We start from the raw sequence: 18,651 nt of genomic DNA on the forward strand, positions 1-18,651 counted from the left end.
GGACAAAGAGGCAAAGGTTGGCGCAGGGAGAACATGGACAGATCAAGTGTGGGCTTGAGCTTAGGAAAGCTAAGTACCAAGAAAGTCGTTGGCAGAGACTCGGTCGTAGTCCCAGACCTGCAGGACCAGCACAGCTGGCTGCCGGAACTCAGCCTCCTCCAGGGCGAAGGGTCCAGGCTTGCGCCGGATGCTCACCTCCCGCTCCGTGGGCAGGTAGTCAAAGCGGAACACAAAGCGCCAGTTGAAGTTGCCCTCTCCGGTCAGGGAGTTGAAGTGCACATCTGTCTCCTGTCTGTCGTGCTCTAGACCCTTCACCCAGCTGAAAGGAAGGAGCAGCCCAGGGCAAGGTGGGTATCAGGACCAGGACCACAACCAGAACTTAGCTGGCAGCACAGAGGGTGTGAACACAGGCTCCCCAATTGCAGTTTCTTGTAGGGCAGCCATGGCCATCCTGGCCTGTAGACCTACCTTTTCACATAGATGTCACTTGACATCTCCCCAGTGAGTGGATTCACATCATCCAGAACCACGTCGTCTGTGTTCCAGATGACAACTCTGAGCTCATAGCTGAGGATGAATGGTTTCAGATTTTTAAGAAGGGTCGTGGGAGTATAGCTCAGTGGGCAGAATGCTGCTGGCCCAACACACCACAGTCCCCGGTTTGACTGCCCAGCAACTCTTAATCAGGGATGGTGGCACACAGTCCTGAAATATCAGTCCCCACCCCCGACCCCAGAGGTTTAGAGGTCATCCCTGAGGCTGCATAAGACGCTGTCCCCAAACCACAGGAGCTGAAAAACTTTGACTTTTGTTCAGTTGAGTGTGGAGAGGCCCTGGGCTACTGTACTGTAGCACTACAGCAAGGTGTGGTGATCCACACCTACGAATCCCAGCAATGGAGCCGTGGAGGCAAGAGGATTAAGAGAGTTAGGCCATCCACAGCTGCATCCCTGGTTCAGGGCCAGCTGGGGCTACACGAGAGCTTGACTCAAAAGACAAGAAAAGAGGGGGACGTGGGAACAGAAGGGAGCTGAGTCAGGTGTCACTGACCATTTCCCACTACAATTGTAGCACCAGGAGTGCTCTGAGCCAAGCCAGTACAATGAGGTCCTTTACACTTGTTGAATAGTATAGCAAGTCACGTGACGTATAACCCAAGTTCTGGGTATAGAAAAATGTGAGGAAAGACAGGCAGAGAGGGAAGGGATGAGAACAGAGGAGAGCCGGAACATTCTGGTTTCCCCAGCATGGCATCATGGTTGTCAGAGGGTTGCCTGGTTGTTTCTTCCCTTCACTTTTTAATCCTCTCTGATTTTGCTTGGTTGAGACAGGGTCTCATGTAGCCCAGGCTATCCTTGATCTCTCTATGAAACCGAGGCTGGCCTTTGAACTCCTGATCTTCCTGTCTCTGCCTTTTGAGTACAAGGATTCACTACCACACCATTTTCCCTCTGACTCTGCCCAACCGCAATGTCAATCAATGTGGTTCTGATGGGACAGGCATCTACTATACTCCAGGCTTGGGAGGACCACACAGAACTGGCCAATCCGTGGTACCAGAGCCCCTACCCACAGTGATAGAGCAGCATCTAGACCAGCAGCAGTCCCGTGGGAAGTGGCTTTGGGCTTTGGCTCTAAAGGCATTTATTCCCACTCAAGAGGCCTGGTTAGTAAGAGATGAGCCAACACTCTAAGAAGCTACCTTGTCCCTGGGCTGCAAAAGACTCTCTGAGGGGCTAAAGAGATGGCTTAGTGGTTAAGAGCACTTTCTGCTCTTCCAAAGGACTCAGGTTCAGTTCCCAGCATCCACAGTGCGGCTTATAGTCTTCTGTGGCTTGGGAGATTGGATGCCATTCCTCTTCCAACCTCTGCAGGCCACAAGCATGCTTACAATACACAGACATACATGCAGACAAAAGACCAATGCACATTTTAAAAAAGGCGCCCTAAGAGTTACACCAAGAATAGCAGAGCCCAGAGGTAGAAGAGACAACCTCACAGAGCTGCATTTGTGCTAGCCCAGGGAGGAGCAGGGTTTACTGAAGGACATCTGGACACTATACAGACACAATGCTCGTGGCTTACGGGGAAGGGAAGGTTATGAAGCTCAACTACCCACAAGCCTCAGTCAGAAGTCTTGGCCTCATTCAGTGGGGGCTCAGATTTTCAGAGAGTAGAGGGACCCAAATCCTCTTACCTGATTGGCTGCCGAGGCTTGATGTCAACTGGGGGTGGGGCAGGCACATCACTGGGGAATATGTCAATCCACATGTGCAGGGATCCCTAAGAGCACAAAATCAGAATGCAGGATCTTGGTAGAGAACTCCTTTTCTGCAGAGAATCCAGTGGCTGCCTGTCCCCCGTGGGGAAGAGAGGAGGACCGGGGGCAGGAGTTACTGGGTAGATTTAGGGTATTAGGGTAAAGGTAGAGTCTGAAGTGAGGGTCCCAAGGTCAAGGCAAAGTTTGGGTCTAGGATAAGGTTCCATTGTAAGAAAATTGAAATTGGGTAGTAATATGGCTTTTTCAAGGCCCAGATAACTAGGATGGAGCCCTGGGTCTGAACCTTGTGGGCTCAGGGTTGGGGGATCTTGTAGGGCCAGAGTCAGGGATGGGGTATACAGTCCATGACAGGTTCAAGACTCCAAGGCTGGGCGGCCTGCTGACTGACACCAGGAGCCAGGGTCAGTGGTCCGTGTGTGGGCAGAGGACTTGGGGAAAGGGGCCACAGTCAGGTGGGAGTCTTGGTAAGTCTTCAGGGCGCTGAGGTCCCTTCACCTGCAGCAGCCCTGGGCTGCGGGGATGGTACAGAGGCCGCGTTTCCACATGCTCAGGTACCAGTTGGATTCCAAGTCCTGGCATCTCCTGCCAGCGCCTCAACACCAGCAACGCTTGGGCCTCTTCAGAAGCCTCATTTGCCCCCTTGGGATCCCGGCCATCTGAAACAAGTGGGTATGGGCTTGGATTCACAAAGTCCCCTCCCTCTGCTACCCCTCCCCCACCCCATCCTCCTCAGCATTTCTCCGCTGAGAGCGATACTGTACTAGATAAAGTCTGTGGCCTGTGCCGGGCATGGTGGCTCACACCTTTAATCCCAGCAGAGGCAGGAGGATGTCCATGAGTTTAAGGACAACTTAGTCTACATAGTGAGAGTTCCAGGACAGCCAGGACTACATAGAGACCTCCTCGACAGCTGCCCTCCACCAAAAAATTAAAACAAACAAACAAACAAACAAACCCCAAAACCAAAAGCCTATGGCCTGGGAGAGCAAGTCTGTCATTTACAAAAAGCAGGGGTTGGGGGGTGGGTGGGTGGGTTCCTGTTATAACTACCGACTGAAGACTGTGGAGAGCCAGCCATCGCCTTTGATCAAACCCTGTTTAGAGAGTACCCTACCAGCCCTGTGAAGTGTGAGTTCCATATCCACAGACTGGATAAATCTGAATCCCGTGCTCTGAGGGGTCTGTCTGAGATCACTTTCTCCCAACATCCAGGAATCTTGTCCTCACTCAGCCAAACTCACAGACATCCCTGTGCCTACTGCAACCAGTGGGCTCCCCTGGGCATAGGAGCCTGACACCTGCTGTGTCCTGTGTCTTGCTCTGCCTCCCTCGGACCTGCTGTGGCCTGTCCAACAGACAGGGTCTGGTACCTGGAGGCAGGGCCTCAGATGGTGTCAGGAAGACTCTGCTGCCCACTTTGACAGCCCCAGCTCGGTACTCAGGGATAGGAAGGCCACAGCGCTGGCACAACCCGGCCAGGATCTGTGAAGGCCGGAATGCATCTCGCCAGGCATTGTACCCATCCCTGTGGGCAGAAGGGAACAATGTATCCGCTAGGGCTGTGTGTGAGCACAGTGGGACACAAAGACACTGAGGAGGGAATGAGATCAAAGAGGCCAAATGACTTAGTACCGAAACCCTAGTACCCAAGCTCAAGTCCTGGACACTAAACCAGGATGTCTTGCTAGGGAGTGAGAGAAGCTCCCGTTTTGGAGACAGCAATGGGGCGGTGAGGACTGGGAGCTGTATCTATTTGCAGATGTATCAAAGGGCTTGTGGCATTCACAGTGAGGCCCTGAATTCAAATCCCCAGAGCCCACATAAAGGTCTATACACAGTGCAAGTGTCTGTAATCCCAGCACTCCTATGAGAGATGGAGGTGGAGACAGGAGACTGGCGTCTTATGAGCCAGGTAACCTGGCACACAACAGTGAGGAGACCCTGCCTCAAAACAGGACAGAAGGAGTTCAACACCCAAGTCTGTCCTCAGACATTCATGTCACGTTACGGAACACTTGTGCCCATACTCTCACACGAGTGTACTTCACAAACACAGCACATTCAAAATATAAGAGTAAAACATTTTCAGTGGGATTGTGGGCTTTTCGTGTGTTTGTTTTGGGAATGGCTTCTTAGGGCCCTGCTGGACTCACACATCATACTGGGAGGCCAGCCCACAATTGGCTCTGTGGTGGCTATAGAATCTGTTTTCCAGGTCAATGTGGGTCTCCCCGATGAGGTCATCAGAACCCACGAGGTCATGGTCAAATATGGCCACAGTCAGCTCTGGCTCAGCTGGGAGAGAGACACTCAGTTCCAGGACCCTGGCCAGGAAGGAAAAGTGGCTAAGGACAGCTCCATGCCCTCCAAGGAGACCTGGGGCGGCAGTGTCCAGCCCTCACCACAGCTGCCCAGGTAAGAAGCCATGGAGCCAGGGCTCACACCCCATTCCCAAGCCCAGGGCCAAGCTCACTCTCCAAAGATGGGATTCAGTTGCTTGGGGATATAGCGCTCCTTAGTGTCCCGCTGCTCCTTGCCGGCGCTCACCACCACATAGGGGTCTGCCTTGCCATTGGGGTCTGCAGGAGCCAGGTTGGTAGCCTAGAGAGTGGAGTCCAAACCCAGTGGAGTCAGGAGGTAAAACATCCTGGAAGCCCAAACCCTTGTTGGACCTAAAGTTGGGATTCTAGGAGGTGCTGGAGGTCACACCCAGGGCTTCCTCCATGCTAGCCAAGGACTCTGTCAACTGCCGTGTCACAGCCCCTGCTCTTCTTCATTACCTTGTTAGAAATAAATCCAGATGGCCCATTTGCAGTAGGTGTGTTTAGAACCCATCGGAGAATGGCAGGTAAACTGGAGACAATTGGTGCCTTTCTTATGTTAACAGCTCAGCTACAGGATGAGCCCATAGGCTGAGGTTAGGAGAGGGGACGATACTAAACACTAGGAAGGTCAGACTTCTCTGAAGAATTTGCTTGGGGGTTGGGCAGTGGGAAATCTAAAACTTACTATTTTGTACCAAACTAGTATACCGGTAATTTCTGCCTTTCGTCCAGGTCGGCCTCTGGCTTCTGCATTGAAAATAAATCTGTCCTGCTTTTGCTACACTGAGTCTCCAGGACTTTTATTATGAAACGAGGATCAGTGTTTCTCACATACGTAAAGAATACACTACCCACAGTCCTTTGCACTTTCCTATTTTCACGTTATGCAAGCTCCTGGAAATTACTCGGTTTATGGACACAGAGCACATCCTCACTCATTTTAAACCGTTCTATAATATTCTCTTTCGCCATTCTTATATGCCTGGGCACTTGTTTTTACAGTGACTTTTCATTTTTAGAAATATGAGGGGCATTTTTCCCAACCGTTCTGCCAGCCTTTTTCAAAACTGATGGTCGAACCCAGGACCTCCTTTTTGGTAGACAAATTTTCCACCACCCCCAGCTAAGTCGTCAGCCACCTCCTAAGTCTTTCTGTGTGTATGTAGTATGGCCTTCATGAATGTGTGCATGCCTGTGAGGGCCTAACATCAACACTGGGGGTCTTCCTCAGTCCCTCTCTCATTTTTTTTTTAAGATTTATTCATTTATTATATACAAGTACACTGTAGCTGTCTTCAGATACACCAGAAGAGGGCATCAGATCTCTTTACAGATGGTTGTGAGCCACCATGTGGTTGCTGGGAATTGAACTCAGGACCTCTGGAAGAGTAATCGGGTGCTCTTAACCGCTGAGCCATCTCTCCAGCCCAGTCTCTCTCATTTTTTAAGATATGGTCTCTCACTGAACTTGGAACTCACCACTTATCCCACCCCAACCTTTCACATGGGCACTAGGGATCCAAACATTTCCATGCTTAGACAGCAAGCACTTTTCCTACCAAGCCATCTCACAGCCCCTATTCAAGCTTGAGACAAGGGCTCACATAGCCCAGGGTACCCTCAAACTTGCTTTGTGGCTGAGGATGACCTTGAACTCCTGACCCCTTTGCCCTCACCTCCTGAGTGCTAGGATTCCAGGCATGTGCACACTTGGAGTGTGTGATTCTGGGGATTAAATCCAGGACTCTGTGTATGCGGAGAAAGCATTGTAACTCTGAGTTACGGCTCCAGTCCTCAGGGTCTTAAATTTCCACTCTGTCTACCCCGGCCTCCTGAGTAGCTGGGATCACAGGTCTGTGCTAGCAGGCCCGGCTCTTGAGTTGCTTTTGTGTGTTCATGAGGACACGTGTATATGCATGCAGGGTGAGGTCAAAGCACCTCCTCAGGGGCCGTTCCTCAGTGTCTACACTTCTGTTTGTTGAGGATCAGAAGTGGCCACGTAAGCTAGAGTGAGTGCCCAGTGAGCCACCTGTCTCTACCTCTCCAGCTCCAGGATTACAAGTATGTGGCCCAGTCTGGCTTGTTTTTACATGGGTTTTTGGGATCAAACCCAGGTCTTTGTGCTTCTGAGGAAAATGCTTTTCCTACTAAGTTACCTTCCTGCCATCCTGGGTCATTTCTCTTTGTGTGTGTGTGTGTGTGTGTGTGTGTGTGTGTGTGTGTGTGTATACGCACGCGCGTGTGCATTGGCCTGAACTCAGCAATGAAGCTCAACTGACTGGCCAGGGGCCCACCTCAGTGTTAAGGTTACAAGTGTAAAACATCATGTTTGGGATTTTTCTTTCCCTGCAGTGAGTTATGGGATCAAACTGAAGTCCTCATGCCGATACAGCAAACCCTTTACAACCCTGCCATCTTCTCAGGTCACTTCTGACAGCTGAGCTCTCTCTGCTTACAAAAACACAATGTAAGCCGCTATTTTCAGTCTGATGACTTACAGTTCTAACATAAGGAACAGTGTGACCTCTAATTGTCCTTGTCATTTTTCCCTGTTTTCTTACATAGTCTATAATTTTGTGTTGTGAGCCCTCATTTGTTTTTAACCCTGTGGAAACTGAGTCTGGGTTTACGGTCACTTTGAATGATCTCTTGCTTGGTTTTGTTTGCTGGTTTGTACGTTTCGGTTTTATGAGGCAAGGTCTCTGGTGGAGCAGGCTAGCCTAAAGCTTAGCATGTAGCTGAGGCTGGCCTTGAGTTTCTGATCCTCTTGCCCCCACTGCTTCTGGGATTGTAGACATGAGAGGACACAACTAGCGTGTGTGGCTTTTGTTTCTTTGCTTGCTCACTTGGCTTTGGTTAGGTGGCCTCTTTGGTTTGGTGAGGGTTTTTGTTTCACTTCCATTTTGTTTTATGTATGTGGGTATTTTGCCTGCCTGCATGTCTATGTACCCACCAGGTGAATGCCTCAGACAGTGGCCAGGAGAGAGCGTCAGATTCCCCGGAACTGGAGTTACAGATGCTAGTTAGTGAGCTGCCTCGTGGGTGCCGGGAATCCTACCCAGGTCCTCTGAGGAGCAGCTAGTGCTCTTAACTGTCGAGCTACCTCTCAGGCCCTGCTTTGGTATTTTGATTCTTCTGCTTCCACAAATGCTGGGATTGCTGATCTACATGACTATACCTAGTTATGTTTTGAGGGTTAGGGTTTTTTGTGTGTGTGTGGTGGGGTGGGTGGTTTTGGTTGGTTTTGTTGGGTTGGTTTGGTTGGGTTGGGTTGGTTGGATTGGGTTGGGTTAGGTTGGTTGGGTTGAGTTGGTGGAGTTGGTGGAGTTGGCTGGTTTGGGTTGGGTTGATTTAGATTGTGTTGTATTGGGTTGGGTGGGTTGGGTTGGGTTGGGTTGGTTTAGTTTGGGTTGTGTTGGTTTGGGTTGTGTTGGGTTAAATTTGTTGGGTTGGTTGCATTGGGTTGGTTTGGGTTGGTTGTGTTGGGTTGGTTGTGTTGGGTTGGTTGTGTTGGGTTGGATTGGGTGGGTTGGGTTGGGTGGGTTTGGGTTGGGTGGGTTGGGTTGAGTTGGGTGGGTTGGTTGGGTGGGTTGGGTTGGGTGGGTTGGGTTGGGTGGGTTGGGTTGGATTGGTTGGGTTGGGTTGGTTGGGTTGGGTGGGTTGGTTGTGTTGGGTTGGGTAGGTTGGATTGGTTGGGTTGGGTTGGTTGGGTTGGGTTGGGTAGGTTGGGTTGGTTGGGTTGGTTGGGTTGGGTTGGGTGGGTTGGGTTGGTTGGGTTGGGTTGGGTAGGTTGGGTTGGTTGGGTTGGTTGGGTTGGGTTGGGTGGGTTGGGTTGGGTGGGTTGGGTTAGGTGGGTTGGTTGTGTTGGGTTGGGTGGGTTGGTTGTGTTGGGTTGGGTTGGTTGGGTTGGTTGGGTTGGGTGGGTTGGGTTGGTTGGTTTGGGTTGGGTGGGTTGGGTGGGTTGTGTTGGGTTGGTTGGGTTGTGTTGGGTTGGTTGTGTTGGGTTGGGTGGGTTGGTTGGGTTGGGTTGGGTGGGTTGGTTGGGTGGGTTGGGTGGGTGGGTGGGTTGGGTTGGGTGGGTTGGTTGGGTTGTGTTGGGTTGGTTGGGTTGGGTTGGGTTGGTTGGGTTGTGTTGGGTTGGTTGGGTTGGGTGGGTTGGGTGGGTTGGTTGGGTTGGGTGGGTTGGTTGAGTTGGGTGGGTTGGGTGGGTTGGGTTCTTTAGAACTTTGTGTTCATTAAAAAGAATTTTATCTGGCACGTCTAGACATATTACAAAGTAATTTATCTCAGATGATCCAGTCTGCCCTGTTGCTAAAAGGGACGATAAGGACAAGTTCTACTACCCAGGAGCTCCCTAGGGGGGGCAGGTGGTGACAGAATGTCTCTTCCAATGATGTCTTAGATCCCTAAGTCAGACTGGAGCAAAATGTCTGCACTGGTGACTGAGACAGGGGAGTGGGGGCACAACAACCAGCAAAACAACTTTCCCTGTTGCTCCCCAAGACTCCTTTAAGGAAATTCTGGTTTAAGGAAATTCTGGGATCCTACTAGTCCCGCATGTCAGACATAGCAATGGGAGGAACTTCAGGGTGTTCTGGAACTGCTGATCCAGTACCCCAGTCTTCGACTTCCCACACCCAAGACCAGAATGTGAATAAGTCCTGATACCAGGACTTTGTGAGGGAGGGGAAGTCTAACCACACCCAGGTTTTCTACCTAAACCCTGAAGGAAGGAGCCTCTGTAATTTCTAAGGACACTTTGAGAGCCTTTGTTCTGTAGACTTCACACTATTGTCTTTGCTGCCATGGGGATAAACTAGCCACTACTCACCTTCACTATATACACTCTGACCAGAAGCTTGATGGGCCGGTTCTGGGGGATCCCCCTGGAGATCTGAGGCTCAGAGAAGGATTTGGCCTCTGACTCAGGGTAAATTAGGAAGGAGCCCTGAGGTGGAGGAGACAGAAGAAGGCTTAGTAAGAAGAAAGGTAAGTTCTGAAAAATCAGTTAATTAGATTTACTTATTTTGTTTTGTGTGTTTTCCTTGCATGTCTGTGATGATGGGTGGGTGTGGTTCCAGAGGTCAGAGGAGGGCATCAGATCCCCTGGGATTAGATTTAAGGGTGGTTGGGAACCACACTATGGTGCTGAAAATGCAATCTAGGGCCTTTGCAAGAGCAGCCAGAGTTACCTCTGAGCGTCTCTCCAGCATGTAAGAAAGCTTTACTAGGGGGGGAGAGATGGCTCAGCAGTTAGAGCACTGACCAGAGGTCCTGAGTTCACAGCAACCCCATGGTGGCTCATAACCATTTGTAATGGGATCTGATGCCCTCTTTTGGTGTGTCTGAAGAGAGCAACAGTGTACTCACATACATACAATAAATAAATAAATCTTAAAAAAAGAGAAAGCTTTACTGGTCCTTTACTGTCTCCCTTTCTTCCCCCACATATACCTTGAACTTGCCCACAAAGTGTCCAGATGCTTCCTCTCCATCCCCTTCCTGGCCGCCTTGTCCTCTGTACAGGGGGAACACACTCAGCCAGTCTTCAAAGTGGTTAAACTCATCCTCTAGGGAGCTGTGGTAGATCTGAAAGGCAAGGGGCTTCGGTAACAACTCTGTACCCCAGATCCCTGGGACTCCCTTTCTCCCAACACCCCGTCACCTTCAGGGTGGCGATTGCTTTCTTCCGAGGCACAGAGACTTTGATATCAGTCTCCCCCTGCTCCTGGGCTTCTCTCTCCCCAGAAATGAGGTGCGTCCCATCTGGAAACAGCAAAGTTGCCCCGGGTGAGAACTATGGGGGTGGGTGGACAAAAGGAAGAAGAGCAAAAGGCCAGGACTCTCACCTGGATCTCTGGCATCGTCCATCTCGTCATCATCGGAGCTGGACTGAAATCGAAAGGCAGGTCAGAGAGCCCTCCTGGCCACGCCCCTCCATGGCCCACCCCCTTTCCAGCCACACAGCCACTCCTTTTTCAGAAGTTTCCTTTATTGTCTGGTCCACCACCCACATATGGTTGCCGAGTCCTTGATATGCGGTTAGTCCGCACTGAGGGGTGCTGTGAATTCGAGCACACACCAGACTTACTATGAGAATGCAAAATGGCTTATTACTATTATGATAATTACTACTTGAAACGATGCTTTATAGATTAGTAAGACATTATTAAAATTAATCTCATTTGTTCTCTTTTGCTTGCTTTTCAAGTTACAGTTTCTCTGTCCTGGAATTTGCTTTGTAGACTAGGCTGACCTCGAACTTACAGAGACCCACCTGCCTCTGCCTCCTGAGTGCTAGGATTAAAAGTATACCCCACCATACCTTTTACTTTTTAAATAAAAATTAAAATAAAAAAATTGATCCAGGCAGTGGCAGCAAATGCCTTTTATCCCAGCACTTGGGAGGCAGAGGTAGGCAGATCTCTGAGTTTGAGTCCAGCCTGGTCTACAGAGTGTGCATCCCCTGCCTGGCCTGTAACTACTTATGTAGACCAGGCTGGCCTTGAACTCACAGGGTTGGAGGGCTGAGTTTAATGGGCTCATGTTCTATTTTTATTAGACAACCGAGTACTGGCCAATGAAGTATTGATGTCCATTCTCTAAAATTGAGCTGAAGAGAAAAGATGGCTGGGACAAAGAGCTCTGGAACACAGGTCTGTCGCATGAGAGCCCTCCTTGTCTTTAGTCCCCCAGTTCTGGCCCTGGGTCCTGCTCCTCATACCTGCCCCTGGAGCTCCTGCAGGGAGGCATAGTACTTGGACCACCAGTCCATCTCCTGTGGATCTGGGATGGCTTCCTCCAGCTCAGGGCCTTGACCCAGGAGCCCTAAGGTGAGCTTCTTCAGAGGAGCCTGAGGCAGAGAGGACCTTGTGGTTGTCAGCCAGTACCACCGCAAACCCTGACATCCCTCCTCAGTGTATGGAAAATTCCCTCACCTTCAGACGCTGTCTGGATATTCCTGCTTCAGCCAGAGACTTCTCTCCTGCGAGGAGGGAAGTATGCCGTGAGTTTAGGCCAGTAGAGACCAGATTCTGGACCCCATCAGACGGTCCACCGGAGCCATCTCTACCAGGGTCCAGAGGGGCTTCTACCTGGTGGCCCCTGTGGAGAACATTCCTAACCTTGAAGCCCTTGTGGCACCAGGCCCCTTGTCTCCTCCTCTGTTCTTTCCTCCTCTCGGGGATCCTCCTGACCCTGGAGTGTGAATCTAAGCATGTGAGGGACAATATGGGAACCCACAAGAACAGTTCGGCCAAAGGCCCGGCGCTCAATCACCAAGATGCTCAGCGGGGGCTGCAGATATGGCTGTTCTGGCAAGTCCTGGAAACAGGGAAACAGGAAGTGAGTCCAAGCTCTGGGGAAGGAAGAAAGGAGCAGGGAGCAGGAGGGGAAACAAGCAATTGTTTCAATGCCCATAGTTGCCATACTGTCAGCCCCATAAGACATCATGGCCTTCTGACTCTGCCCAGTAACCCAGCCTGGACTAACAGACTGTCCTAAATATGGTGACATGGCTGACACCTGGGGACTTTGTGCCCCCAGGAACACAGTTTAGTGTTGCTCTTAGGTAGAACACAATGCTCACCATGCAAATATAGAATCCAAACCATAAAATATTATGGACTTTAACCAGGGGATTCCCTAACTATCCCTGGCACCCAACAGGAGTTAAATTATTGTCTGTTTTTAAAAGGCTTTTAGTAAGATGCTATGTAGCAAGCAGTTGTGGCATATGTCTTTAATCCCAGCACTCAGGTAGCTCTGTGAGTTCGAAGCCAGCCTGGTCGAATGAGCAAGTTTCTGGACGGCCAAAACTACATAGAGAAACCCTGTCTCCAAAAAAACAAAGACAAAAACAAAACGCTATATGGCTCTGGCTGGCCTGGAAGTTGCTGTCCTGGAGAGGAGCAAGAGTCGTAACTGGGCACGGTGATGCACGCCTTTATTCCCAGCTTGGGAGGCAGAGGCAGGTAATCCCTGGATCTCTGTGAGTTTGAGGCCAGCCTGGTCTACATAGTGATTCCAGGACAGCCAGAATTACATAGTGAGATCCTGTCTCAAAACAAAACAAAACTAAAACAAAAACACAGAAAACCCTGACCAAACAAAAATGAGTAATAATCTGAAGTGAGCTGGGAAGAATCAGCATCATATTTTTGATGTGTTGTCAATTGGCTACAACCCAGAAGTGTCTAGGAAGAGAGTCTCAGGGCGGGATTGTCTATATCAGGTTGCAGGAGGGCTCTTCCCAATTATGTTCATTACAAATTGGGAAGACACAGAGTACCTTGGGAGGCACCATCCCCTAGGCAGGGCATCCTGGACTACGGAAGTGTGTGCGTATATAAAGGACTGTGTAGGCATAGAGGAGATGCTGAGCACAGGTAAGCATGTATGCGTGGATTCCCTCTCTTGACCATGGGATGTGACATGACAGGCTATCTCAGGTTCCTATTGCTGTAACTTCCCTGAAACCCCCAGGCCTTGAACTCATGGAGAACCACCTGCCTTAGCCTCAGACACTTTCACTTTCACTGTTTCGACAGTACACTGTCGCTGTCCTCAGACACACCAGAAGAGGGCATTGGATCTCATCACAGATGGTTGTGAGCCACCATGTGGTTGCTGGGATTTGAACTCAGGACCTCTGGAAGAGCAGCCAGTGCTCTTAACCACTGAACCATCTCTCCAGCCCCCTTCTCAGTCTATTTTAACTAATGGTGTATGTTCTCTGCCTTTCAATTACTGTTTGCCCAATTATTTCCCAGTTCTTCCAATGTATGTATGCATATCTTTTTAATTTGTTATTTATTTTTGTGATACTGAGTGTCGAGCTTTGAGCCTCGACCACGCTATGCTACGCAATCCATCTACAACAAAGTCACGTCCTCAGACTTCAACCTGTGTTGTCTCTGACTCTAAGGACTCTTTCTTCTGGATGTGGTGGTGTTTGCTTTTGATCTCAGCAAGCTTGCTCAGTGGGTAAAGCACTGGCTGCCCAGCCTGATGGCCCTGAATTGATCCTTGAAACAAATGTAAGGTGGAAAACTGACTCCTCAACGCTGTCCTCTGACCTCCCGAAGACGGGAGGGAGAAGAGGGGAGGAGAGGAGGAGGGGAGAGGAAAGGGGAGGAGAGGAGGAGAGGGGTGGGGAGTAGAGGAGAGGAGGGGAGAAGGAAGGAGGAGAAAAGAGAAGGGGAGAGGAGGGAATAGGGAGGAGGAGGGGGAGGGAGAGGAGGGAAGAGGGAGGGGGAAGGGGCTCTCTGCCTCTAGAAGTAGGGGCTGGCTCTTAATGGCTGAGCCATCTCTGAAGCCACTGTAGTGTATATTTCTTCTCCTCTCCTGTGTTTCAGAGATTGGATAGAGTCTCTGACGTTTATTCTTCAGGACTCTGGCTAACACCTTCGTTCAATATCACCAAGAGAATGCCACCGATCTAGAGCTTAATCCAGAGGTCATGGAACTGCAGCCAAGATTCATGTCCCGCCCACTGGCAGTTTTTATAAGTAAAGTTTTATTAGACTGCCATATTAGTTTCTACATTGTCTCTTGCTGTTTTCATGTACAAGTAGCAAAGTTGAAGAGTTGCAGATGAGAGCCTAAAATATTTAGTATTTGACCTTTAATGGGGATGCTGCTCCTGAATCATCGTAACATGGCTCCAAGTCACTGCCCTCTCACCACTGTCACACACAGGACACACTCTGTGCCTGCCCTCACCACTGTCACACACAGGACACGCTCTGTGCCCGCCCTCACCACTGTCACACACAGGACACGCTCTGTGCCCGCCCTCACCACTGTCACACACAGGACACGCTCTGTGCCCGCCCTCACCACTGTCACACACAGGACACGCTCTGTGCCCGCCCTCACCACTGTCACACACAGGACACGCTCTGTGCCCGCCCTCACCACTGTCACACACAGGACACGCTCTGTGCCCGCCCTCACCACTGTCACACACAGGACACGCTCTGTGCCCGCCCTCACCACTGTCACACACTGGACGAGCTCTGTGAAGTTAGGGTTCTCGCAGTAGTTGGCCAGAACTTCGGACTCCACACGTCTCCCAGCCACTTCCAGAACAACCTGAGGCTTTTCCACTTCAAACAGGTGTACACGGCCCAGTCCTCGAAGACCCCAGAACAGTACCTGAGGTCAGGAAGAGGGAGGTTCAAGGGCTATGACTGACATGAGGCCACCAGGTTGGGGGAAGTGAAGAGGCTCCAGTGCTTGTTGCTACCTCGACACGGAACTCTCGGAGCACAGGGCGCACACTGGCAGGCAGAGACAGGTGTCCAGAGATGGGTTCGACCAGTGAAGCCAGGTCCTGGGGCTCCACATCACTGGGCACTGAGGGCTACAAGAAAAAACAAATCAGGGGTTGGGGTTTTAGCTCAGTGGTAGAGCGCTTGCCTAGGAAGCGCAAGGCCCTGGGTTCGGTCCCCAGCTCCGAAAAAAAGAACCAAAAAAAAAAAAACAAAAAAAAAAAAAACAAAAAAACAAATCAGAATTCACAGCAAACCATAGAAAGTCTAGGCTTGGGGAAGGGCTGTGGGTTTCTGTGACGTGCCAGTGCAGGGGAACCAGACAGGGCAGGGCTGGACTCTCGGGAAGGACGTCCCCGAAAGCAGATGCAAACGTGTGTATGAAAAGTGGAATGGGAGCCTGAGACATTCAGGATGGGATAGGCCCAGGATGAACAGCAGTACAGGTAGAGAGCTGACAAGATGAACCGTGGGTATATCCATCAGAAATCCTGGGGTCAGAGTATCCAATAAGGCCATGCAGCTAGCATTCTCTTGGGGAAGGGACTAGACGGTTATCCTTGGGACACCCTGAGATAGGATGGTGTGGTAAATAAGAATGGAGATACAGTCTGCCTGTCATCCCAGGGTGCCCAACCTCAAGATGGCCACTGTAATCCAGCTCGATAAGTTCAAAGGTAGCAATGACTTCTCCAGCAGCCTGAGGTCCCTTCCTCAGGGGGAAGAACTGCAGCTCAGGGCGCTGATATGAGTCCTCTATCAACTTTACCCTTGGGGCTGCAAATGCCCTGCCCAGGAACACAGCAGAGCCCTGCGGGAGGCAAAGCAGTAAGGAAATAAGAAAGATATAGCCGGTTGTGGTGGCTACATCTTTAATCCCAGCACCTACGAAACAGGTGGTAGACTCCATGTGTTCCAGGCTAGCTTGGTCTACACAGTGAGTTCCAGGCCAGCCAGGACTACATAGTAAGGTATTCTGCCCCCAACCCCAAAAATACAGGGGCAGGGGAAGAATATTCAGAAGCTAAAGGGGAGGCATCAAGACAGTGGGGAAGAGGTAGCTGGAGATGGGGTGAAAGAGGGGACACACTTACGAACTTATTGTGGTCAAAGACATTGATGACCACTAGAGGAGGCTCCTCCCGCAAATGCTCCCGCTTCCCATCCACGATCAGCTGGTCAAATACCAAGAGTTCATCCCACAGGGGGCTCAGTGTCTGCTCCAAGACCTTGGGAATCATGAAGACAAAGGGGCAAAGACAGATGTCAGAAGGGAGCCCCTTCCTCTGTCAGGCGGGCAGTCCACATGATGCTTTAACTAGATGCTTATCACTAAAGGCGTGGCTGTCCTGTTTCGGTGTCTCTCTATGACCATCTGCCATTCTCTTGTCCTAACCCTAAAGTCAACCCCAAGAAACAATGGCTGTCTGTTCTACATCAGGGCCCGAGTCAGGCCAAAGTCCTATCTAGGGCTCTGTCCTGAAAATCCAGAGGGAAGAGGAATGTAGGGGCTTGGACAAGACTGTTCCCTGCTCCCCTCTGTCTTTGTCCCAGCCTGGCTCTCACCCGTGTGGTCTTGCACTGGGTAGAGATGAGGACACGGGCAAAGGGGTCCGAGAGGCCACTGTCATCTGCTGCCAACACACCTCGGGCCTGGTACAGGTGAGCCCGCATCTGGAAGTAGCTGAAGTCTGAGATGAGGGGAAAGAAGGAGTCATATCTTCTCAGAGGAACACTGGGGTTCCCTGACTCATGAACCCCTGCCTAGGGCCAAGAGCAAGGTGGGCTGACCCTGGCCCCAAACTCACCATCCCGGTATAGGCTGTGGGGCAGCCCACGTGAGGGTTCAGGCAGAAGATCTGGGGGCAGCTCAGACGGGCAAGCCTTCGATTGCTTACCCAGCCCCAGCCACAGGAAGAGCTCCAACTTGGCACAGACTTCCCCAGGGGCTGCCCCAGGTGCCTGTGTGGGAAGGAGGAATGCTGAAGCCCCATGCCCCAAATCTCTCTGGTACCCAAGTTCCCCAGTATAGGAGGTCTGCTCCCACTTCTGCATCCTTCCTTGTGCCCTCCATCCCACCCCATGCCTTACAATGCCCCTGCTATATCCACAGCCTAAATGCATAACCTGCCTTCTCTTCTTTGTCCCCTCTGGCCTCAGCACCTTTTTATTTTATGCCCTTTACCCCAAGGGTCACAGCTTCTCACCATTAAGAATTTGCCTTGGTGTCTCTTCCAGAGACAGCTTATTTGGAAATTCTCTACCTGTAAACCAGCTCTGCTTGCAAGAAAGATCACTCTCCTTCCTCGTCACCTTGCCTGTATGTATGTCAGGACCACTGTAGGCCCAGGACAGACAAGTTTGTGCTTGTCTTCACTCCCAGGCCGACCTGGACAGAGGTCATAACTCCCTTCCGCCTTTCTGGACAGTTGAAAATAGTCAGGGAGTTTCTGGTTGGGAACCACAGGCCACCAGCTCTGATGCCCTGCCCTGTCAGTGAGCCTCGCCCCACTCTCCCCAGCACCTCCATCCCAGTCCCCGCTCACTGTGAGTAGCAGACTCTGGATCTTCCCACAGTCTCGGCCTCGCTCCTCCTCAACCACAGAGAACAGCACATCCTGGGCAGGGACCCGGGCATAGGCCACACGGCGCTGGCCACTGAACATCCAGACCAGCACATCAGGGAGGGGTGGCTGTGGCTGCGAGTGAGGACAGGGTTGCTTAGGGAGGTTGGAGCTGAGACTATCTGATCCGGAGGCTGGACGTATACTTCAAATGCCAACCGCTGGCCACTGCTCCCTGACCTCTCCTGGATGCACCGTAGGGCATCTCAGACTCGAGGTCCAACTTGAAGTCTTTGCCTGGCATCCAGCATCCTGCCCTTATCATTTTACATGTAAAGGTCAGTGGTGCTGAGCACATTCACAGTTGGGCTGGTGGCCATGTATGCCCATGACTCTTAGCATCTTACAAAACTCCGCTAAGCATGGGCTCCTCATCTCCGGCTGAGGGTCCAGGTCCCAGTAACACAAAAAGGCAAAATAATGTAACTCGTAAGAACAAAACTAGGAGCAGAGAGCTGGCTCGGTGCTTAAAAGCATTCACGGCTCCTCCAGAGGACCTGGGTGTGGTTCTCAGCACCCAAATGGCAGCTCACTGTCTGTAACTCCAGTTCCAGGGGAACTGAGGCCTCTTCTGACTACAGACACCAGGCACGAGCATGGTGCAAAAATATGCATACAGGCACAGAATCTATGCAGGCAAACTAAACAGGCCTTTAAAAAAACACAAAATGATGAAGTCAGGCATGGTAAGTTATGCCTTTAATCCCAGCACTTGGATTAAAGGTCAGCCTGGTCTACAGAGTGAGTTCCAAGGCTGCACAGGGAAACCCTGTCTCAAAAACAAACAGGGCTGGAGAGATGGCTCAGTGGTTAAGAGCACTGACTGCTCTTCCAGAGGTCCTGAGTTCAATTCCCAGCAACCACATGGTGGCCCACAACCATCTGTAATGAGATTCGATGCCCTCTTCTGGTGTGTCTAAAGACAGCGATGGTGTACTCATATACATTAAATAAATAATATTTAAAAACAAATGAACAACAACAACAACAATGAAACTAAATAGGGTCATGAAATAGCCTTTGACAAAGGGAGGATTTCATTAAACATTTTAAGACAAACTAGGGTTATAACTCAATGGTAAAACACATGTTTATCATGGGCAAGGTAAGAAAGGAAGGGAGAGAGGGAGGGAGGGAGGGAGAGAGAG

The 18,651-nt window shown here is 50.8% G+C and overlaps 1 protein-coding gene across 6 annotated transcripts in view; it reads right to left on the minus strand.

Annotated features, from left to right (window-relative positions):
- The window catches only part of Fer1l4 (fer-1-like family member 4), a 35,824-nt gene that overhangs the window by 1,126 nt on the left and 16,047 nt on the right, over nt 1-18,651 (minus strand). For 3 of the 6 annotated variants that reach the window (XM_087651094.1, XM_087651093.1, NM_001106534.3), the window contains 21 exon segments: nt 17,426-17,578; nt 16,688-16,841; nt 16,446-16,570; nt 15,974-16,108; nt 15,517-15,690; nt 14,855-14,971; nt 14,602-14,763; nt 11,730-11,928; nt 11,544-11,590; nt 11,330-11,458; nt 10,455-10,497; nt 10,271-10,371; nt 10,060-10,194; nt 9,437-9,553; nt 4,755-4,882; nt 4,435-4,605; nt 3,652-3,806; nt 2,777-2,937; nt 2,198-2,283; nt 469-567; nt 78-319 (listed from right to left, as the gene is read on the minus strand). In XM_087651094.1, the coding sequence (XP_087507220.1) occupies nt 78-319; nt 469-567; nt 2,198-2,283; nt 2,777-2,937; nt 3,652-3,806; nt 4,435-4,605; nt 4,755-4,882; nt 9,437-9,553; nt 10,060-10,194; nt 10,271-10,371; nt 10,455-10,497; nt 11,330-11,458; nt 11,544-11,590; nt 11,730-11,928; nt 14,602-14,763; nt 14,855-14,971; nt 15,517-15,690; nt 15,974-16,108; nt 16,446-16,570; nt 16,688-16,841; nt 17,426-17,578 (2,833 nt within the window). 6 annotated transcript variants of the gene reach the window in all.

This window comes from Rattus norvegicus, chromosome 3 (genome assembly GCF_021556685.1).
Source record: "Rattus norvegicus strain SHRSP/BbbUtx chromosome 3, alternate assembly SHRSP_T2T, whole genome shotgun sequence".
NCBI lineage: Eukaryota > Metazoa > Chordata > Mammalia > Rodentia > Muridae > Rattus > Rattus norvegicus.